This window comes from Ammospiza caudacuta, chromosome 5 (assembly GCF_027887145.1).
Source record: "Ammospiza caudacuta isolate bAmmCau1 chromosome 5, bAmmCau1.pri, whole genome shotgun sequence".
Lineage (NCBI taxonomy): Eukaryota > Metazoa > Chordata > Aves > Passeriformes > Passerellidae > Ammospiza > Ammospiza caudacuta.
In genome coordinates, this window is record NC_080597.1 from 7,367,142 (window position 1) to 7,391,047 (window position 23,906).

At 40.3% G+C, this 23,906-nt stretch overlaps 1 protein-coding gene across 2 annotated transcripts in view; it reads right to left on the bottom strand.

Annotated features, from left to right (window-relative positions):
- Window positions 1-15,251: 15,251 nt before the first annotated feature.
- The window catches only part of WNT7B (Wnt family member 7B), an 89,366-nt gene continuing 80,711 nt past the window's right edge, over window positions 15,252-23,906 (bottom strand). For both annotated transcript variants that reach the window (XM_058805152.1, XM_058805151.1), the window contains exon 4: window positions 15,252-15,731. In XM_058805152.1, the coding sequence (XP_058661135.1) occupies window positions 15,252-15,731 (480 nt within the window). The remainder of the gene's footprint in view (window positions 15,732-23,906) is intronic.

Sequence of the window (23,906 nt, forward strand, 5' to 3'; positions counted from 1 at the left end):
AACAAGCCCCAAAAGAATAATTTCAAATTCAGCAGAAGGAGTCACACTGCAGTTCTCATTGCTGAATTCTGTGACAGAATTATTCCAAATACCTGTCTGTAGACCAAGGACTTGCAAGTCTCAGAAGTGTCTTCTCACTGGGTGCAAAACCCCTCAGCAGTCCTTGCTGAGCATAAGAATCATTAGCTGCTTTCAAATAATTCAGGATTTAGCCTGGAATTTACATGACTCCTTTTCTTCCCACATTTTTTCCCTGCAGTTGCTGATTCTCTCTGTGCACTGGTAGGGTTGTCATTAATGTACAGTACCTCTTTTCTTCTTAACATTGGCTTCTCTTTACTGCAGAGGTGAAAGCTGTGGAAGCCTTCTGCCTTTGAAGAACTACTTAAGATGAAATGGTTCTGAAGTGCATTTAAGGGTGTTTACTTTAGGCACTTTATTTTTTTTCTTTATTTTTATTCCTATTGGAACGGGCTAATGTTATTCATTAAACTAACAATTTCTCCCCTGCCTGTTCTTAAGTGTGACTTGTGACCTTGCAATCTGTGTATTTTGTCATCACAATGTGTTACCATGGAACTGATTTTGATGTCATGAATAAGGGCATTGTGAGTTTCCACGTTCCCAAGCATATTTGAGACACAGGTTTGGAAACAAAAATGACTTCACCAGTTAAATATTGTTAGATCCTATAGTATATCAAAGGTAAGAACACTTGTGCCCTATATTCCTTTACATAGAAGAATCTGAGGTTAGGAATTTCAAAGCAGGTATATACAAGAATGACACTACAAATAGCATTTCACAAGATTAAATATTTTGTGAGAGTATTGAACTCTAACCCCTTTATGTTACTGTAGACAAAAATCTTTCATATTGTTCATGGAGCCTCCTCAGACTGTCTAGTAGGGATTCTGTCTAAAGAGGAAGAAATGCAGTGTGCTGAACAGCTCCAGGATGCTGCTGGGACTTAACTCCTTCAAGACAATAGTGGCTGAAGGGAATTTTCCACCCAAGATCACTCACAGGCAGGCAGAGGGCAATGCGCCATTGCTGCTTTTGAAGGAGTAGTAGGATTTTTTCAGAAAAGAGCCTTACACAATCCACAAAGGGAAAATACACTTTTGTTGTGCGGCAGAATACATGTATTGCATGCTTTAAATTGAAAAAAAGCAAGTTCCCTCAGTGATCTACCTACCCACATGAGGTTAAAAGTGTTCAATGGAATCTCTTGTCAAGCTGTTCCCTAGGGTGTTTAATTCATCACATTTAAAGTCTTGATAGCATTCTCTTATAATGGAGAAGTTTGAAAAGCCTCAAGTGGGGTTAAAGTCATGGGTTGCAAAAAAATCTAGTTTAGCAGGAACCACATCTATAGTTCTGTTTACTTCATCTGCAGGGTTTTTTTTCCAGATGAGGCTTACCCATCCATTGCATTTTTCAATCTATCTCAGCAGCATTTTTCTCCTGGCACCAGGCAAATATGTCCTCATTAAGTAAAATTTATGCTAATACCATTCTGATTAGCAGCAGTCATTGATATTCACTCTCATTAGCTAAATTGGTTCACTGGAAGACATCCCGTTGAGGGGATTTTTTCTGTTTTAAATGGAATATAAAATGTATGGATTCACAGAGAAGACAGATGATGATAATTATACCCTGTGTTTACTTCAGCCATTTTTTTATCCTAAAGCCTCCTGAAGTACTTTGCAGCATTTAGATCTGCAAGGAGGGAGAAGATATTTTTTCCCCCTTAGAGAAAAATCTCTGTCAGATATAAAGAAGCCATTCTGGTTTTACTGTTCTTAGCACAGATGACACAAAGGAGTGAATGTAGGTGCACTTTTTGATGACACAAAATGCAGGACATTTCATAGGAAATCTAGCCTGATTATAAGCTCAATTCATGGAGTAATGGGACTTTCTCCATGCAGTCTTTTTGGAGTAACCTTGTGATTCTGAATTACCATCTCTTTGAGTTGGGCCTGCACTGATATTGCAAAATTATCAGTGTGAACCTTTTGCCAAAAATACAAAGATCCTCATCTTTATAAATCTGTTCCTCTTTATAAATCTTGGTTGAAGGAAATGATGATTTCAGCTGAGAATTTTATTCTATTTTCTCATGTTAAAACACACATGATCAGCTCAAGCCATGGTTTGATGCAGTCTGGTGTGATGTTGTGATGAATTACTGTTTTCTCTTAACTCTCCTGAAGGGCTCTTATTGGGCAGAAAAGACCAAGTTGGAAGCTGTTATTGCCAAGGTGTGATAATCTTGCCATTAACACTGTTAGGTCCAAAACAGATTTCTTTGTATCATAGCCTCCAATTCAAGTGCAAGAAGGAAAACAGTGCTCTTAATGCCTTATATTCTTACTCATATTAACAAAAAAACCCCAGTTAATGTCTCTCTCTATATGCAGACCTATCTGTCCTTTACAAACTCTGCCTCTATAGTAGTTTGATAAAGTTCTGTTTACCTTTAAATATTGACTCTGCACATACTCCATTCTCTTTAACGAGGAAAAACATTTCTCTGGTCCGTCCAACCCTTGACCTTCCTAGAAGGATTATAAACAAGGATGTCTCTTTTTGCTAATTTTTTACCTTTTGGATCTGCAATCAATCCTGCTGCTTCATGAGGCTGCTGAGCAGCAAACAGATGGCAGCAACCACTGACCACTGGCAATGGTGAGATGGGAAACACTGGCCTACAGTGACCTTTGACCGGGCTTGAAATTCCTCAGTTTGCCTTTGAATTCCCATCCCTGAATAGCTCACATCACTCCTGAGCAATAATTGCAGCCTTTTCACGTGTGCGCTTCTGCTTCAAACCTCTTATATTGATCTAATCTTTCTCCTTTAATCAAAACTAGTTCCACATCCAAAAGATGCTTTGGAGGGGAGATCTGTGGCCACAAGCAGCAATGTGAAACCACCCAGATGCAGATAAATTGCCATTCTCTCCCACTGCACAGAGAAATTGGGTACTAATGGTGTAGCAATTACTTTGTTTCCATGGTAACATGTGTGAGCGCTGTAAATAATGTTTGCTGTTTATAAACAATTCAGTTTACACTGAATTATATACACTATTTGTATGCTAATATATGGGATGCACTTCTAGTTGTTTCACAGCAATAGGGGAGCAAATAGAAAGCGGTGAGTTTGGTGAGCACTGCACTGAGCCATGTGATTATTATTTTTTCCCATGTCTATGTCCAAAGGAAAAACTGCATGAGCTGAATGTATTTCCTTTCATAATGTATACACTCAATAATGGAAAAAATCCTGGAAAGAAAAACTTACAGAATTAGCAGATGGTTTTGCTCCCCATCATCATTACTGTACTGGAGGTTTGTCCCAGAAGGTAAAAACTATTTAGGTTGCAATTCAGCAAAATGCTTCTGTGCATGCTTATTTTTAAGCTTGTGAAGTGATAAAATATCTTAGTTTGATGTTTTAAAATTGCTTTCTTTTTTCCACCTTTTATTATGTAACAGCAAAATATTTTCTCTGTTTAAGATTTGGCTATGAATTTTCACCTTTTTTCACAAAACCAATAGGGAGCTGCTGGTATTTGTTCAAATAACATATAAATTCACTGCATTAGCAGTTTATTTGCTAGTCACAGGTAGTGGTCAGGGGGGAAAAAGGGCTACTACAAGTATTTAATGGGGTTGCAGAGAAGGCAAATTTTAAGAAGGGGCACGTGAACGTCCACTGGCAGCTGGAAACCCCAGCACAGAGGCACAGCTCTGGAAGGATGGGAGGCAGGAAGGGAATTCCTGCTCCCTCCTCCTGCCTGGCTGGGGAAGCAGAGCTCCCTGGAGCAGCTCCCTGGCCAGGGGCCAGCCTGGCTGGAGCTCTGCTCCTACCTGGGCGAGCTCTAATTGCTGCTGCTCACTCTCTGAGCTCTGTTTGTACTTGTTTGGCTTGGGAGCTGGGATAGGCTTTAGCAGCCAGGCTGGAAGAGGGAAGCAAACAGGAGCAAAGAGATTTATGTTAGCAGGCTGTGAGTGCTCACAGGGCACAGCACCTGTGGGCAGACACGTAGACAGCAGTGGGTACGCCTCTGGAACAGCAAGAGAGTGCCATTTACCCATTGTTAAGCAGTAAATGAAACACACTGCATTAAATTTGTTCCTTGGCAGCCATCCCAGTTTAACTGCCATGCTGGTTAGCTGTTGGATACCCCTGTATTTACATTAAAATAGCTCAGAAAATTTCACCTTTATTCATGCCCTGAGTATGCAAACTCAGTCTCTTCAGGCAAAGCATGGAAGTGTGCTGGAGGCTGAGATCTCACCTCTCTGGTTCCTGGTTCCATGCCATGGCTCTTTGCAGGTGGCAGGGCAGCAATTCCAGCCCATTCCCCTGAGCAGATGATTCCCCTCTGCCTTTGATTTCCTGACACAAGCCACAGTCAAAATGACACCAATGGAATATTTGCTTTGTCATCTGGGCAAGACTCGTTTGTTTGCGTCACCCGCGCTCAGAGTGACTCCTCAGCCTGCGCTGAAGCTGTCTAGCAACAGGCAGCATGTTTATTTTGCACTGTTTGGTTGCTGGTCTGGAAAAGAAAGACACTTGGCTTTTGGGAAAACACCAAGAAAACAAATATGAGCCAAATAATAAGGTTAAATAATGTGGGATTCAGTCAAGGGCTGTTATCATTGTGACAGGGCTGCAGGGTCACTCGGGAAGCTCTGCTTGGGCACTGACTGCATCCTGTCCCTCCCTGTCTTAAATAACTTCTCCAACACTGGCCTCCAAGTGTTCTCCTGAGCTGGTTCCATGATGAAGAAACAACCACGCCAAGTTTCCCATCAGTTTTCCTGTAGCTCTCAAAGTCTTGCCCTCTGCCCTGCTCTCCCCCAGAGGATGCAGAAGCAGTCATTAACCAAGAAGTGCAGAGAAGCCAAACATCTTCCACTTGGAAATATTGAAAATGACTGAAAATAGCTCCAGCCATAGATTGCCTGTGGTGTGGCTGCTGGTAGGAGTGTTCCTGCGTTCCACAAATAGCTGTGGGGAGGTTTTCAAGCCCTGCTGAGTCTGAGCCTTGCTGCACCTACCGTGTGCTCCCTGACCTCCATGCTCAGTTTGATCTCTCCAAGGTGTCCTCTGCTACCCCTGACCTTAGCACTGAATTTTACTGGGGTCTGCTGAATGAAGGAAAGGGGAAACTACCCCAGGCTTTGGGGAATGTTTCACCAATGACATCCCAGGTCAGGCCAGTAAACTCCTATTTAATCACTTGTATTTATTATAAAACTATGACAGAATATGATAGCCTGGCTTTGTTTTAATGGTAGAATTTGACTATTTAAATTTTGGTTTCTGTGTTTTGGAGTTATCTTAATATCTTTTTAAAATACTTTTAACACCTTTAGGCTTCATATATTTCTCTAAGATAAAGATGGTGGTATACTCCAATTTTGTTTGATTTGCATGTTTCCATTTGGAAGAATAACAATAACAGAATATATCTGAGAAAGCTTAGAGAGAGGGGAAAAATACAGGACTATCTTCTTTTGGAACTGAAATATGAAACTCCATACCGTCACCCAGTCAAGGTTTTTACAAAATTTGGAGGAAATTAAGATTATCAACTGCATTGGGACAGAAATGTTCAAAAAGCTAACTTGCTCTTTAACTAGGAGTACAATGATTTCCCCATCAAAAATATAAACACACATACGCACAAGAGAATCCTGAAAATTATTCTCTTTCCAAGGAAGCACGAAAATTTATAGTTCCCTTGATTTAAGACAAGGTCTGGTTTGGACCAGCCAACTAATTTCAGTTTGATATTTGTGAAATCCTTCTCTATCTTGTTTCTAATGTTTTTTCAAGGTTTTAGATTAAATATATTAAAATAATGCAAAAACTAGGACACTGAGGAAGCCTGCCTTAAAAATGTCCTCACTCCCTAGTCTTCTAGCTTTATATTGAATTTGAGAGATGCATCATAACTCTATTTTGGTCTTGATTAATCTGTCTTTTGTCCCCAAATAATTTTTTTGCGAAGTTTGAGAGGCACACCAGACTTAGAAGATTTCCTTGTTTAGTTCATAGCATCCTCTAGTCTGGCTTTGCTTAGTGTAGAGTCAGAGCTGGATTTGGTGAAAACCATCACCTTGGAGAGGTTTCAGGCCAGGAGCTGAAGCTGATTTGATTTATTGCTCCTCAGGCTGCTGTGTCTCACCTTGCAGTCCTGCAGAGTGGAAGGGGAAGCTCAGCTCCCTCCTCTTTCAGCTGGAGATGATGGGAGCAGGCAAACACTTCAGTGCTTTGAAGTGCCAGCAGAAAAGCTTTCAGGATGGTGGCCAACACCCTCTGCAAGAGCCTTTTGGATCTGTCTCAGCTTGAGTAGAGACTTTTGAACAGGTATCAGGCTGGGAGGGAGTGTAGCCAACTAAAAAGCTGAAGTGGAAAAAAGAAGCTCAAGTGAACCCACCTAGGGAAAAGAGGCAGCTCTTGAAGGCAAAAGGCTTTAAACAGAAAACTGAGGGTACTGTTTTTAAAGGAAAGCAAATGCAGGTCCTTGGGAAAGCATTCATTTAGCTGGGTTTTGAAAAATTTTATAAATCTGTTTATTCTCTTTGCTAGTGGGTAGTTAAGGATAGGGAGAATGTTTCAGGGATTTTCAAACCCAAAAATTGACAATGCTGATACTTTCACTAAATGTGTTTGAAGTATACATGACTTTCTAATGCAGAATCAAAAACTACAAAAATGGTTCAAGTACTAGTAGAAGGCATTCAATTCACTAAATCTTAACTTCCATTTCAGGAAAACATCCCCAAAGGGATGTATTGACATTATCTGCTTGTAAAATTGCAAATAATCACAAAGAGTTCTAGCTCTCACTTTAATAAATAATATTATTTGAAAAATATGCACTGATTAAAAATTAACATTTTCCGCATCTATCTTCTCATTTTAAATTTACAAATACAGCCAAAGCATAAAGTGGCATCACTGGGGATTGTTAAAGGTTCATTGCTTCTTCTTCCAGGTCTTTGGAACTGAAAGTTGATATTTACAGATAAAATGGGGATACCTCTGGATAAGTTAATGGGAGCATTACAAACCCAGGAGTTTCTAGTTTATGATCCTGAAGGCTAGAGAAGCTGAATTTGAATAAGATACTTGGGAACAAAGAAATTTGATGTTGTGGCCTGATTGTCCTTTTTGCTACATTTTTTCCCTTTTCTAAAATTATCTTTATAACTCTTATTGAGAATCTCAGTGATGATTTCTATTTCATGGAAGCATTTCAGCAGAGACTGTAGGAAGTGTTGCAAAGAGTTTGGAGATGTAGAGTGCTAGGAATGTAGTTAGCCAAAATTAGTACTGTTGAAAAAGTCCAAGATATTCAACTTCTGTAAAAAGACCTTCAGCTTGAATAAAAAACCAGAGGCTTATACCAGGAACATTAATGCTTAGGAGTGGCTCTGTTTGACTAAGAAAATGCCATCAGAACCAAGTATTTATGACTAAACACACTTGAATAGAAAGCATGCAGAGAAAACCCTTGGTAGTTCTTTTGTCAAAAGCGGGCTGAACTGTAGCCCTGTAATAATTATGTACTGGATATCACAGCCAGAGGAGCTGGTAACCACAAACTGACTTCCTCATTCCTTCTCCTTCCTCCAGGAGTGGTTTGGGCCAGGTAGTCAGCTGAAATTTCCAAAGCACGTATTTTCTTACCGTGCTGCTGAGACCCATCTCCAGGTACTTCTCGCTTGGATTATCCCTAACACCTTCTTCTTTTGTTTCTTTCATGAAAAGTAAAGTTTATTGATGCATTGGCTCAGTAAATCTTTCCCAAGTCCCTCTGCATGTGTGCACATGCACAGAGAGTAAAGCAATTTACCCACTAAAAAAAGACAACTGGGCACTGTTGAACACAATCCAACAACTCTGTGGTTCCTCGTCCTGAACAACAGACATTCTATATCACCTAATATTAACAAACAAAAGACTTTTTCCCACGCCATTATATATTTACTTTACCCTACTCTTCAAGCTTGGCATGTTGGCTTCCTTAGACTGTTTCATCCCAGATGCAGCTCAGTGCCAGAATTGCTGGAACAAAATGCAGTGGGTGGACAAACCTGTCCTGCTGCATTGCTTCTGGCCTTTTAAAAACAGAAAGCATTCATCTGACTCATTACTGTAAATGTGCTAACAGAGCATACCAGTGATGGTTTTCTGACTGAAAGTGCCTGCATCTGCTCAAAAGGTTAACACGGGTGCAGATCAAGTGCATATCATGACACATTTGTTGATATCAGCCAGGGGCAAATATTAAGTAGCTTATCTCTTAAGGAGAGAGATAAGGAGGAAGGGTTGTGAGGTGCTTGCCAATAAATGTATATTCATCACAACTGTCGCTCCTGTGCGCTGCAGGAGCCACGGCAGGTGGGGCCAGCAATAGCCCTGGAAAACAGGAGCTCTGAATTCAGCCCTCACTCTTGGCCTTTGCAGGGCCTTTGGCAAGGGATTTAGAATGGAATTAGGCTGCCTTCTGTTCCTGACTGGGTGTAGGGAGAGTGGTTTCACACACATCCCCTTTTAGCAAGTGCACAAGCATAGAATCACAGCACAGTTTTGATTAGAAAAGGCTCATAAAAATCATCTAGATCCAATTCCCCTTCTGCTTTCCATCAAGACCTACTAATAAAAAAAAAATCTACAAATAAAAGAAGGAGGTATTATCAGAAGTTACTGGGTGCTGATGACACAGATATATGGAAGACAATATAGAAAATTTGTATCCCTATATTTCAGTAGGAGGCAACAAAATCCACTCCCCTTGAAAAAGGAAAATTGGGGAAGGAGCTTATAGAAATTCTTCTGAATATCTGCAGTATTTTTAGATATGCACACACATATGTATTTTTATGCATTTATATGTATCTGTACGTGTGTATGGAAATACATGGATAATGTACATGCATTTTAGGCTTTTTATTTGGGCTACAAGATGCAATTTGAGGATTATCTTTTCTCTCTCTCTCTGGGTATGCTAATTCCTTCAAGTATTATAGAATCATGCACAGACACCCCAACAATCCCACCCTGTGCATCCCTGAGAGCATTTTCCAAACCCTCCTGGAGCTCTGGCAGCCTTGGGGCTGCGACCATTCCCTGGGGAGCCTGGGCAGTGCCCAAACAGGAGGAACAACTTTTCCCTCATATCCAGCCTAAACCTCCTGTTCTGTGTATATTTCTGTCTTAAAAGAATGTAATATTTACCTCAGCAAAGTGCTGAGATGATGTTTAACACTGTGGAAAATTCTGTGTTATGTCTAGCGCTACTGAAAATACATGATTGTTAAATTTCACTGCCCTTTGAACAAGCCTAACCTGGAAGCTGGACTCAGCTGGGTGCAATGGCAGGGTGCAATAACTGGGATGCTGTTGCTGTGATATCCTTTCAGTGCAGCCTGGACCCACTCTGGTGAAAGAACCAGGAGAAGACTCCTATGAACATCCATTCGGATTGTCCACAACCAGTATCATGGCACTATTAAATGTACACCCCTTGAATAAGCGTTCTCTGGACAGGTTATATGTTTAGAAGAATTCAAAATCATAAATAAGATGCTTTGTAGGAAACTGCTTACAATTCTCTTTGAAATAATTTCTGCGGGGAGATTGTCCATGCATTAAACCAGGAGTTGGAGATTGGTTGGAAGAGAGGAGAGGGTGGCAGTAAAAAGCAAAAGCAAAGCAAATTTCACTGATGGAGCATCTATTCCATAACATATAAAATAAAAAAGCTTGCACTGAAGAAAACCCTTGGGAAAATGGAATTGGTGCCCAAGAGCCATTAAGGCAAATGGTAGAGCGGAAACGGAAATTCATTCCCGTGATACAATTTTTGCTGTTTAATTTCAGCAGTTAAATTATCCAGCGTTGTCTTCCTAGAGTTTTTCTCCAGATGAGAGGGAGAAGGTCTGTCAGAGATGAACTGAGGCCCCCCTGGAACAAGATTGCTCTCCCTATTGTAGAGGGACTCCGGAGAGGCTGTCACTTCCCTCAGCCTGTCTTTTAGTCCTTTAAGTTGAGTGGTGTGAATAGCCTTCAAAATGCCTTTGGGTTTCCCTTTACCCAAAGATTGAGGGAATGCTCCTTTTCATTCTCAGCCACAGGAATTAAACAATAAGATCAAAATCTTGTAATCTTCTTGGGAATTCCTTTTAGTTGTATGGGACCTAAAATGCAGGGTTTTCCCTAAATTGCTGGGCAAATGAAGGCAGAGGCTAATCATACAGCTGGCTTTAGATGCAAACATTTCCAATGTCTGGTGTGGTTGCCAGTTGTTTGGGATGCCTATGAAACAAATATCGCAATCGTTTTTATGACCTATGCAAGTTTAAGTCTCATTAAACTGTTTTTTTATTGATCTGAGGATCTGTTTGCATCAAGAATAAGAGGACCTGGAAACAAAGCAAACTTTAATATTGCAATTTTTTGGTCTTTCATACCACTAACTTCTGAAAAAGATGATCAAAATAGACTCACACGGGGGTCTCCAAACAGCTAATAATTAATATATTGCTTTTAGTAAAAAGAGCAGGACTAAAGATTTTGAGTTTACAGTAGTACTATTCCCTCTGTCTTTATGCTCTATGGAACACATTGCAAACAATTACCATGTATTACGTGAACTGCCATTCTTCACTGAACAAATCTTTTAAAGTAAACATATCTGTTCTGCAGCATTGTGCAGGGGGGAAAAGACTTAAATCTTCATTTTAAAAATGAGATGCAAATTTTAAATTTGCGGCTATACATTCCCTGCCAGAAAATGATCCCCTACCATTTCCTAATAGCAGATTAAACACGAAAAAGGAAATACTTGCCAACCTTTGGGTAAGCTTGTTGAAGTCTGAATGTGTAGACATGCAGACAGGGACTTTGGATTTGAGGGGAAATGAGCCGTGGGTGAAGTTCAGCCTACAATGCGGTTTGTTTAGCACACAGGAGGTTTCTTACAATATCAGTAACACAAACTGAAATTGCTTACAACTTCCCCTGCCTTTCCAACTTTGATGGGTTTTTTTTCTTAGGCATAGTTTTTTGTTTGTATATCCCACATCTTGTTGTGGCCATCACTCAGAGAGAAGAATGTTGGGTCTTTGCTGTACCATTTACTGCACCGCCTTCGCTGTGGGAACTGTCACTGCAACAAAAGCTCTGAAGGGCTGGAAAGGAGATGTGCAGTCATTCTTGTCCAGTTATGAAAATTGCTATGAATGCAAATCAGCTTTATAGAAAGCATTTTCTGCTGTATGCCAATTTTGCCTTCAAGAATGAAAGCCACACTGAGTTATTTGCAAGGGAAAGCTGCTATAAGGGAAGGTCTTGATTTGTTATCTTCTGTCTCACTTTGGGGTTTTAGTCTTCAACTAACAAAGAGACCCAAGGAAATATGTTTAAAACTTTAGGTGACCTGCTTACAACATGCTTTAGATTTGTTAAAAAGATTTGCAAAGCTTTTGATGAGTTTCATCTAGTTTCCAGATGTCATCGTAGAAACAAATGTAATATTACCATGTGCTATAAAAACTTCCTGCAGCTCTACTAACAAGTTTCCCATGATGTAATTAGAAAGAAGGTGCAGTGTTTTCTTTGGCATGTGTGGGTAAAATACTGTACATACTTATGCTACTGTAAAACCCAGGCCAACTTAGTTCCTTTTAATGAAGTTATTTTGGACTCAGTTCATGTAGAATTTCACTATAGCACTATCTGTATCTGGATACCTTCCCTGAGGGGTAAATACAGCAAAAGTTGTATAGTTTCTTTAGATTTTGTATAGGAAGACAGAATTCTCAATATCAAAGAGGTGGTAACTATTCTAGCCAAAGTAAATGCAGTAGAATCCTTCAGATTCAGGTAGGGTTTTCACATGTGTCCATAGCTGGCTTAAGTAAGCTGGAACTTCTTCAAGTGCCCAAGTCAGGACCTTCAACCTTGTCCTCTACAGCTCTTATTCCTCTCTGTTTGCTGATCTGTTATGTGAGGTTCATGGTCAAGAACCATTTTTGGGTTAGATGCCAAATTTCTATCACAAAACATTTATTTTCTTCCACCAAAAAATTCATTTTTTACTGTAGCCAGCTAAAGTCTCTGGTAGCAGCATTGTCAGGGCTGGTGTCTCTGCAGCACTGGTGTAGGTAGATGGCCAAAGACTGATACCACACATAGTCATGTTCATTACTATTTTTCCTGAAACACAAAAACTGTTTAGGACTTGGAATTCACCTATCATTTCTCACGTGGAGGAGCCTGTACACAAATGGTCTTTTCATGAGGCCCTGTTGCCTTTTTTTTTCCCCTTAACAAAGAACAAATAAAAGGAAAAGGAACTGGAAGGGGAAAAATTAAGTTTTAATGGAAACACATTTCATCTTTTGTTTTCTGCTCGTCACAAAACATTAACATAGTAAACAAGTTGATCTTTGCTCTTTAGTTCTTTAATAACATAAAGTATTTTGAGTTTTGTCATGGCTAAGGTATGGTTAAACCACATGTGTCTGGTCGTGTTCCAACCTCTATTGTCACAGGTCTTTGACACCAAACTACATTTTTAAAAATAAAAGCTGTGTGTAACCCACTTCTATTCACAGACACCTTCGTTAGAAGTCGTCACTTTGGGGAGTGTTTTGTAATATTAGTGGTAGGTAGTGGTATTTTCTGACCAGAACTGCTTTTCCATGGGACATCTTTCAAAGTCCAAGCATTCCCACTGCCAGCCCCTGCTTTGTGCCATACAGCACCTTTTGGAATGCTGCACCTCCTCATGAGCAAAGCTTCTGCAGGATGCTGTGAAACTTTACATTCTAGACTGCTCACCAGTCATGGGACTGTTACAGTGGTCTCACAGTAGCAGACAGAGCTACTTCAACTAGGGCTGTGGAAGAGAGAAAGTGTCACTTTGGTCCACTTTTTGGAGTGGTTGGTGTTATTATATATAACCTTTTTTCCTTTTTTTCTTTTCTCTAACGCAGTGTAGTTCGCAATAATTTAAAATACTCTATAGACATTTAAACGATATACAATATTATAACTTAATTGGATTCCTCAATTGTACTTAACAAATACTATTCTAATAAATTTACAGTATCTAGTACCATAAGACTGTGCATTACTGTGTTTGGGAGCTTTATTTGCTTCCTGTCAAGAATGTAGTGAAAGTACAGTATCATCACTATAATTCAACAACAATACCCATGAGTCCAAGGGACTTTAAATTACATGGAGTGAATCGAGTATTTTGGGGGCCCCTGTTGATTTCTGTGAAGTTGCACTCATTCATGCCAAGGCTGGTATTTAGAAATTAACAGCAAAATCAAAAGAAAAAAAAAAAGGCAATTTTACATTGCTCTGTGAGTCATCAAAGGGGTATGATTTTTAGAGGATAAGTGCTTGGGGTCAGAAAGTGTTCAAATGAAGGTCCCCAAATCATTAGTTACTTTTGATAATACAGGTCCACAAACTGCAGAGGTAATTCTGGCTCATTCACATATCCAGCACGGGAGTTGGTGGAGCTCCAGGTCCCCCTTGCCCCAAGAGCACCATGTGGATGGACAAGTGCTTCCATGTTAGGTGGGGAGGGCTCATGGCTCTGCAGCCCCTCAAAATAAGGAACAAAAATTAAACAAAAGCTAAAAATGTAGATATGCAGATGTAAGGAAATTTTTAATCCAACTTTTCAGAAAATCAGGCAGGGACCCTTGGGACAAGCAAACAATTACATGGTTAAATGGGCTGTGTTCTAAGTGGGCATATCTGGGCTCTTGGGGTTAAAACACTAGATTTTACAGCAGTAAAATATCTGAGGCTGTTTTTAAAATCTCTCATAGGGAAAAGGTGTGGGAATTAGGATTGAGTGCTTTAAGTGAGCTTCTTTCTTTTAACATTCATGTGCTTACCAGGAGGTACTCTATTGCCAACCTTAAAATAATGGTGACACAGACTAACCCAAATTTTGGCTTTCTTATGCTCTTGAAGCCATGACAGCTCAGAGGTTGCAGCAACCTAGAGCTCAGCTGCCTGGCTTTTATCGTCTTCTGAGTGCATACTGAGCATAAGTTTCTTAAAAGTCTTGTAAATACTAACTTTCAACCATTAAAGGGAAAACAAAATGCCTGGAAGACCCTGCCAGTGCATTCATTGTCAAAGCAAAACCTTTGATACTTGTTGAAGCACACCTTTCTATCCTAAAACTCCCTATGAGGAGCTGTGAGCAGGTGCTCCACACCTCAGGCCTGAGTCTGAAAAAGTCATTCTTATTCAGGAGGCAAGTGGTAAAAGTCAATATCAAACATTGGTAACCAAAGTTTCATGTTTTTGCTCAGTTCTGGCAATTGCTTAAGGCCTACAGTAATTCAGCTCTCTAATAGTGGAGTGACAACAGATCAGTAGCATTGAAGAACTTAGGCAGAACCAAATACAAAAGTCATACAGTCAGAGTTCCAATAAGTTTACATTTAGTACAGAATTAAGACATAGCTACCCGTTAGTGCTTAGAATTTTTTGATACTATTAAAACCATAAATAATTCTTTTTAATGTTCATTCAAAGAGTTCCAGTGTCACTGGCAGCTGATGTAATTTTGTGAATGCTTGTTGGGATTTTATTCCAAACTGATAGTGGAGTATTTCTGACATACATTTTGCTCCCTACCTGTTGTTTTCTCTCTCTCTGCTTTTTTAGAAATTTTGGTTTTTGCAGAGAGAACGCTGTGTTCTAGGCAGTGAAGATTTCATTTCCTTAAAAAGTCTTTGTTTGCACAGGGCCAGACAGTTTTGTTGCTGCAAAATAGGAGAAAATGTTGTTTTCTTTTAAATGTCATGGGAGCTGCAATGCAATCAGCTTCTCTGATATGTATAATTTAAAACACTAAGAGAACTCTACAACATCCAGATTGTAGTTTCAAAAAAAAAAAAAAAAAAGAGAGAGAGACAGAGAGAAAGTTTCATGTGGTTGTCAACATCACCTTAATCCTGTTGCCCTTGTTTCCAAAGCAGTTACAACAGCCAGCCAGCCAAAATGCACCATCCTTAGAAGAATAGGTAGTTGTGGGGAGGGAGTGGTTGTTGTGGTGTTGGCTGGGGTTCTTTCCCCCAAGAGGATCAGATGTGCAAAATGATGCTGTCGTTGTTTGTTGTACTCCACTTTCCTCGCTCGCGGCGCTTCGCTCTGCGCGCACGGCGCCGCTATTTGCAGGTGAACACCTCTGTCCTCTCGCTGCACGTGTTGCACTTGACAAAGCAGCACCAGTGGAATTTGCAATTGCACTGCCACACCTTGGTGTACTGGTGTGTGTTGTAGCCCCTGCCGCAGCACATCATGTCGCACCCGTCCGCGTTGGGAGAGGTGCGGTTGCACAGCCGTCCCTGGGTACCGACGCTCCCCGTGGAAGCGTCCTCCTCACAGTAGTTGGGTGACTTTTCAATGTACACTAAATCCGTTTCCATGGGTTTCTGGTAGCTCTTAATCTGCTTGATCTTCAGGAAGGTTGGCTGCCTCAGTCTACTGGCTCTTACCACCTCCACTTGCACTGCAGCGTTGTATTTCTCTTTCAAAATATATCCAATCTCTCTGAATTTAGGGAGTGTGGTCCAGCAGGTCTTGGTTGTACAGGAACCTGAAACTCCATGACACTTGCACTCCAATTTCATTCTCTCTTCAAGAACCTATGTGTACAGACATTTGCATATTGTTACTGCAGGAAAATAATGTTGCAAGTCTGCCTAAACCTCAGTCTGTTTAGTTCATATGAATACTCGTTACTGCTGGTTGAAATTTTTCAAATGCTTCTAAATATGCTTTATAATGCTTATATATGCTTTCTAATTCTTTATAATGCTTATAAATCCTCTCACCTCCCAGCACAATGCTCATAACATTTTGTTTCAAGTGGCACCTTGTTGGAAATACAGTGTTTTGTCTTTTTTTGGGGAAAACGTTTCCATTCTTTTTCCAAATGCTGGAGAATATTTACTTACGTTTTAGGAGACATATCTTTAGAGCCACAGGGGACTTCAAATTTTTTTCAAATCATTTTCATTTTGAAAACAGAAAACAAGAATGGGTTTGGGGGTTAAGTGGTATAAGATTCAAAATATTTAATTGCTTTAAGTAATGATGAAAGAATGCTTAAGAAGAACAGTATCTACTGTGTGACCAAACAAGCCTACATGCAGAGAGCTGGAAACTAGATGATCTCTAAGGTCACCTACAACCCAAACCATTTTATGATCCTATATTCACTGCACAATTAAAGATTTTTCCTATGTACCTATAGCAACACCACCAGTGGTAAACTTACCGACTATTCCACACACAGAATGTCTCATCTCCTTAAAAAGCAGCACTTATTTTTGCTGTATTTAGTCCAACTATTCAGCAAACAATCAGCCACAGATACATTATTTTTCCACCAGGGCAATGATAACACAGCATTAGAGGGAAAAAAATTCACTGAAGAAGTGAAAGCAATGCATTTCTCTTCTCTCCTGCTCAACAGAGTACTGTTAACCAGGAGAGAAGAGAAATGCATTGCTGTTGTAGAGGAGGTTCAGCCAGAGGGGTTTAATTCAGAGTCAGAGGAGACACACACTTGGGGGTGGCAGCTCAGGTTGATGCTCCGCTGTCACACTGCTGTTTCTGCTGCAGCCCAGCTGTGCCACGCCCAGCACATCCCTCCTTCCAGGTGTCCTAGGTTGACTATATGATGCTTTTATCCCCAATTGTCTTGTTCTGTGCTAAATAATAAGTTTTGCACCTTTAAGACTTGTTCCAGAGAGTGAAGGGGCCAGAGAAGAAGCACACAGATTGTTTTCAGACACTGCACTCGCTCCTCCACAACCCTGCCCCTGGACTGTGTTGTCTGCGGATGGACAGACAGCAGGACAGAGCTCTCCTTTGCTTTTAGTTAGTTTTAGCTAGCTGAGGCAAAGAAGTTCCTTGGACTGTGGTTTTTTCCTTTTTCCCTTTTCTTTGGACCTGTTTAACCCTGCTCTGGACAGAACACCCAGCAGAGCACCGGCAGCTCCAGCTGTGGGCACCGGGCCGGGCCTGGGCCGGGGCATTTCCAGCCCTGGAGGGACTGACAGAGACTGAGTGAGCTGAGCTGCAACCCGGGGAGGGGACTTTCTGAGTTTGTCATCTCTTTTGGAGCAGCAAGGGGTTTATTCATTAAGTTTTATTGTTTAATAAACGGGTTTTTTTCCACTTTTCTCCAAGGAGGTATTTTCTCCCGGACCGGTTGCGAGGAGGGGCCAATTGAATCTGCTTTCCTAGAGGAGCCCCTTTGGGTGTTCTCTCCCAAATTTGCCCTGAACTGAAAAATCCACAGGGCCAGGTTGTGTGGGGGAAAGCAGCGGTGTCCTCCCGCCCCGTGTGTGCAGCAGGGGGAAGCCAGCCCCACGGAAGCGCCTCTCTGTTTTCCTGCCCTTGCGTTACCACTTAAGGCTGACCATAATTACACCCACAGTCATCATTAGCTTATGAAAATCAGGGCCTAAGAGCAAAGCAGGCTGATCTTTCCCCTTCGCAACGGGATGCTAACAAAGAAACATGAGCCAGGGAGCTTGTCTGAAAGCATTACTGATGCTGCAGACCATCTCCTGTAGCGGTTTCGCTGCAGATCCCAGAACATGACTGAAATGGGCAAGGGATAAAAGGGCCGAAATCTGAGTACAATGGCATAATGAAGTAGGAGGGAGTAAAAAATGCTTACTGCTTCAGAAACTGGCCTTAAAATAAAAGCTGTGCAGATCTGGTTATCCCTGCAAATAGAGGGCACCCTCCTGAGTTGTTTGAGTTTCACTTAAATTGTATGGTTTGTTTTTTCCCAAATTTCTGGGGTTTCAGTATTAAAGAGAATATTTGGATTTGATTCTCCCTTACCAACATACGGTAGCAAATATGAGATAGCTGAGCAACCTATGCATGAATCATAAAACATCCTGAGCTGGAAGGGGCTCTTCGAGTCCAGCTCAGGACAATTCCAAAATCCCACCCTGTGCATCCCTGAGAGCATTTTCCAAATGCTTCTGGCAGCCTTGGGGCCGTGACCATTCCCTGGGGAGCCTGACAGTGCCTGAACAGGAGGAAGAACCTTTCCCTGATCTCCAGTCTGACCCTGCCCTGACCCAGCTCCAGCCGTTCCCTGGCTCCTGTCCCTGGTCCCAGAGAGCAGAGCTCAGGGCCTGCCCCTCCTGCTCCCCTCAGGATGAGCTGCAGCCCCTGATGAGGTCTGACCCCAGCCTGGTCATACCTTAGACCTTCTGGAACCACAGGCTTTACCAGGGTGAAAGTCAAATTATCCTATCAGGGGCAGAAAAGGTGTTTCCCAGGAAGGGAAACTGAGTTGGGGAAGAAATTCCCGTAGCTGCAACTGCCCTAAGAGAAGAAAATCAGCAAGGCTGTGATGAGCTGGGTTTTTTGTAGACACTGGAATGCACTGCATCACCTTCCTGTCTCACCTACTGACAGAAGAGAAAACTTGCCACCTTCTTCTGCAGCAGCAGCAGCATTTCAGTGGCAGTGAGGAGATGGGTGCACTGTGACACACTCTGGGGTGTTTTAGGGGTCTCCAGGGTTCCTCTTTATCCATTTCTGGCCTATGGAGAAGGCCTTTCTCCAAAGACCCCTAAGTAAGATTTCAATCCCATTGCATAAATCTGGGTACAAATAATCTATTGATATTTAGACGCGTTTGTGTATATATATATATGTATTAAAACATGCTTAGAAGTTGTGCTCAACATGAAGCTGCGCTGAAAAATGTTTGGTTTTGTTGAAACCAACCCATTCCTACCGCTTTCTCAACATGCAGCTGTAAGAACTGCAGCAAAATCCATGACAAGAGGTGGATGGATGCAACTTTTACACCTCCAGCAAAGAGCACAAGGATCTGAGGATTTCCAGGAAAGCACTGACAATGGGATCTGTCATCCCTGAGTTTTACTCCTCCCTGAGCAGTAAATATTGCTGAAGGGTCTGTATTTTGTCATGCCCTACATATGTTTCTGGAGTCTACATTTTGGTTGAAAAAGCCAAGTCAGTAACTTGCAAAGAGTGGGAGGAGACGAAGTTCATGAGGCTCCTTATCCTTTTATGGGTTCAACACTGTCCCAAGGAGCCTCTGATGTCCTTCCCTGATACACTAGACAGTGTCATTGCTCCTGAAAGACAGACATCACCCATTTTGGTGTCCTGGGTGACATCTTTGGAAATGTGTATTTTAATTTTATATATATATATATATATATATATATATGCCTGTCTGTCTATATAATAATTGTTTGCCTGCGTGTATTTGGTTGAGATGCTGATGCTTATATACATTATTAAATACATTATATATATATTATTTATAGACACTACATCACAGCCTCTATAGTACAATCTCCAGCAACTTTATCCTAAGTCTTGATATTTTTTTTCTTTTTTGCCGTTCTCTTTCTGAAGGTCCAGTTTTGTGATTCATTTTGGTGAGCAGAAACCTGATTTCACTGCTGTGTTTTTTCAAAGATTCCCACTATTTTTGAAGGTGGGAGGATTTGCAAATGCAAGCCATGCAGGCTCAAAAAAATCAGAAGTTTCAAAAAGTATTAATTCATGCTCCTGAGGCCAATCTTGCAGGTTTTTTAAATTTTTTTGGAGGCTTCTCTCATGAATGTGGAATGCTTGGGGTTACAACACTCAGCAGAGGCCCAATCATCAGGTAGTTAAATTCCTGAATGCTATAATTTGTGTGCCCACAGTCAGCTGTGGGTATAAAATTGTGCCCAAAGACTTGGAGGTTCAGGGAATACGAGGCCCAACCTAAGCAGATTCTGAGCAGCATTTTTCCCCTCTTTCCATCCAGAGTGCCCTTCCTTGCTGACAGGCCAGCATGTTCTGGCCCTCCAAAGGAATTTATTTCTCTCTGTGTGGTGCCTTGAGCAGCTTCCCACTAGCCAGGGAGGTGCCATGGGGACCTGGAAAAGGTGTCAGGATCTGACCCTGTTTGCTCAAGGCTCTGAATGAAGAGTAACTAACATTTGGCTTCCTAAAAGTCCCTCCAGCTCAGCTTTCCTCAGCAAAATTCCCATCAAAGCTCTGACCCCGAGCCCTGAAGGTACTTATTTACTCAAATCTAAGACACTGTGCCAAGCTAGGTGCTTAATTAAAGACTGAAAATCATTAGCTCCAATGAGCCACTCTCTCAGCAGTTTCATTTGTCATATGTCAGTGCCTCGTATCTAATCTTGAATGGTTTACAGCAACATCTACCTCCCAAAGAGGAAATTCCCATCGTTGGGCTGTGCTGCCTCAGATTAATCATAGGAACATTTCTCAAGTCCCTTTTCCACATACAGGCCCACTCCCACCCAGTATGATCTTGCCAAGTAAAATTTTCTAACTACTGCTACTTTGTTAAATGAATTATGAAATAGAATGCTAAAGCTTTCTTAATCCCACATTTTTTTATACCTATATAAATCATACATTTAAAATGCAATTTGAGGGCTGCCTGCTGCCAGTTAAGTAGAAAAAGACTTGTGAAGACCAAAATGAAACAAAATTATGTGCATTAAAGAAATTTTCTAATTCAAGCTCCATATCTAGACCCAACTGCATAACATCAGATACAGTTTCTGTACATGGTAAAAATCCTATTTGGATAAAACATATACATACATGTACATATACATATACATATACATATACATATACATATACATGTATGTATATATAGTAATTTTACATATATATGTAAAAACAATAGTTACATTTTGTGTGTGTATGTGTTTTGGTTTACCCCTGCTGGTTTTTGTTTTCCTTAATGGAAATGCACATTGTTCGACCAAGTGTTGAATGTAACTTTTGAATGTAATTTTTTGACTGAAGCATCAAAAAGAAATAAAAGACTTGAGGAGTTTTGCCTCATCAAATATGCAAGTGACCAACTTTTGTTTTGGGTAATAACTACCAAATTCTGGTCACAAGATGTCACCACTTCTTTGGTGCTCATGCAGCTGCAGCCAGGAGAGCTGATCTTCTAATACAAATGTCCTGAAATTATTCTTTGTTAATAGTAGCTCACAGAGCCCAAAATTGAGCAGTTCATGGTGTGTCTCCTTGAGTTGTGTTCCTTTCCTGTGAAGAGGGAGCATGGAGCCAGTAGGAGAGGAATAAGGGAAGTTCAGCTGCATGGCTTTCTTTCTGCTCCTCTGTGAAGCTGTTCCATCAAGCATCACAACAGAATTTATGTTCTGTGGGATGGGGAACTGAGTTACTGTGTTTATTCCTCTTGTCACATCCTTGCTTTCCTTGTTGTTTAGTTTAATGGGACCAGGGAGCCTCTGCTTTTCTGTCCAGACACAGCATGAACTGGATTTTCCCTGCCACTTGCCAGAGTGAGCAGGGCTGGGGACCATCAGGGGTGCCTGGAGGTATCAATTCGCCTCCTCCTGCCCTCCAGTGGCCTCCCTGTTCCATAAGTCCCCACTTAATGTGTTGAAAAAGCTGAGGAAAGCCCGCTGCTCTCCTTACACAAGTTCTCCTCTTGGCCACCAGGAAAATTAACCCAGCATTTTGGGACCTGCTGCCCATTTGATGGATGTCCCTGCTGTTATGAGGCTCAACAATAGCTTAATCCATCAGTGTTTCTTCTCTACTTTCTAGGAGGAGAAAATAAATTTTTGAGCAACAAACTGCTGCAATTGGTTAAAACATTCTAAATATTATTTTTACAGTGAAATGTTGCAAAGCAGTTTCTTTCAGAAGCATCCTCCCCATCGTCCCCAAAGCGTGCTTGCAGTGTTGCACTCTGTTTTCTAAGGAATTTGTTGTAAACATTAAAGGTAAAATATCACCTGAAATAGTTAAAACTATTTCCCTGGTAGTTTTATTCTGTCAGGCAGAACAGATGTGTCAGGTTTGAGGTCGTGCAGTGATATTTCACTGGATGTTTGATACATGCCTTGCATGCATTACATGGTATGCATGGGCATGCACATTTCTTGAATAAAACCATTTAGCAAGTCCTAAAATATTTGGCTATTGCCCCCTCTAATTTTAAAGCAAATTGTTCAAAAAGCAGGGTAGTACCAGATGTAGCTGCTGGCAGTCTGTGTTAGGGTGTGTTTCTGGAAGAAAAAAATGAGCTAACAAATCCAGCCCAACTGGAAGCAGGAGATCTATCCTCATGAGATTTTGAGCCAAAGCTTGCATGCTCAGGACCTGTGGATAAGTCCTTAGTTATCCATCTAACCCACCCAAGCTGTAACACCAAAATTTTTGAAATTGGATTTATGTAACTGACTGCAAATCACTTTAAGTGGGAAGACTGAAAATACGGCACGAAGCACAACTATTGAAAACTTTTCTTTTGTGAAAGAAAAGTTCTCACAAGGGATGTGTAGTGAAATAATTTGTCACTTTTAGAGAAAGAAACTTTCAGCAAATGATAGACCGGAGGCTGTAAAACCTGGAAAGTAACATTCTTTGCATCCCTGAAATGACTTAGGAAACAAAGTCACATTTTAAAGAATACTTTAGGCTTATAACAGCATAAAATTAGTTGGCTTTCACGTTTGAAACTGGGATTCAGCCTTCACTGTGACTTTAGAACATTTTATTCAGAGTCTTTTTCTGGGCATTGCTTCTTATCGTTACATCCTGTCAGGTGACAGTGGGGGCAGCCTGCAGCAAATTAGGCACTGTTCATCTTGCAGGAGTGAGCTGACTAATTATGGTGCTTCACATGAGGTGAAGGGAGCAAACACTGTCTTATACAAAGTATGCACAGACCATATACATAAATATGTATAAATATCCATAATTATGTGCACACACTATATATATTTATTTATATATTTTATATAGTTATTTATATTTATATTTATAGGTATCATTGTATTTATATTTATATTTATAAATGTTTATGTAAATATAACATAACATAACATAACATAACATAATATAATGTAACATTATATTACATTACATTATCTTATATTATATATATAATATATATATTATAATATATTATATATATTATATTATATTATATTATATTATATTATATTATATTATATTATATTATATTATATTATATTATATTAATGTTGTATTATTTTAATTTATTTTATATTATATTATATTATTATAAATTTTGTATCTTTATATATGTATATATGTAATTAATGGTAATCAACAAATCACCTCATTAGCTGTTCTACAGCCAAAGCAAGTGAGCAAAAGAACCCCTTCCCAGTACCACAGGCCTATTGCACCAGAAACTATGAGAAAAGGCCATATCTTAGGTAGAAATGTCCCAAATAATTGAAAAATCTCTTCTGAAGAGAGCCTGAATTATTTGTTTTTTCCCCACACTCTTATTGTTTCATATGTAAAATAAGCTGTTGTCATCTTGCAAGCATTCAAAAAAAATTAGGAAAACCCCATTGGTGTAACAAAGGAGTAAATATTGGGATGGTGTCAGGCAGAGCTGCTGGCAGTCAGAGTGATGGGTGTGTTTCTGGAAAGCCGATTTTTTCTACACATAACCACAGTCACTGTCTGTTGTAAGAGCCTAATTGATTGATAAACTGTTAGAAACATTTCTACTTTTTGGTAAAAGCTGCAATCTGCTACCAATTTGTCAGTTTGTTCTTTTAACTCACCCCATAAAAACAAAGAGAAACCTCCATTTTTATAAATGAGATTTCCCGTGAGAGACAGTCATTGTTTTGAAACTTTCAACAAAAAGTTAAGCTTAATCATATGTGTTCCCAGATGTTACTCTAAGTTCATTTATCCCAGAATAAAGATGCTTATTTCTAAAAATACATGGTAGAAAGCTGCTTCAT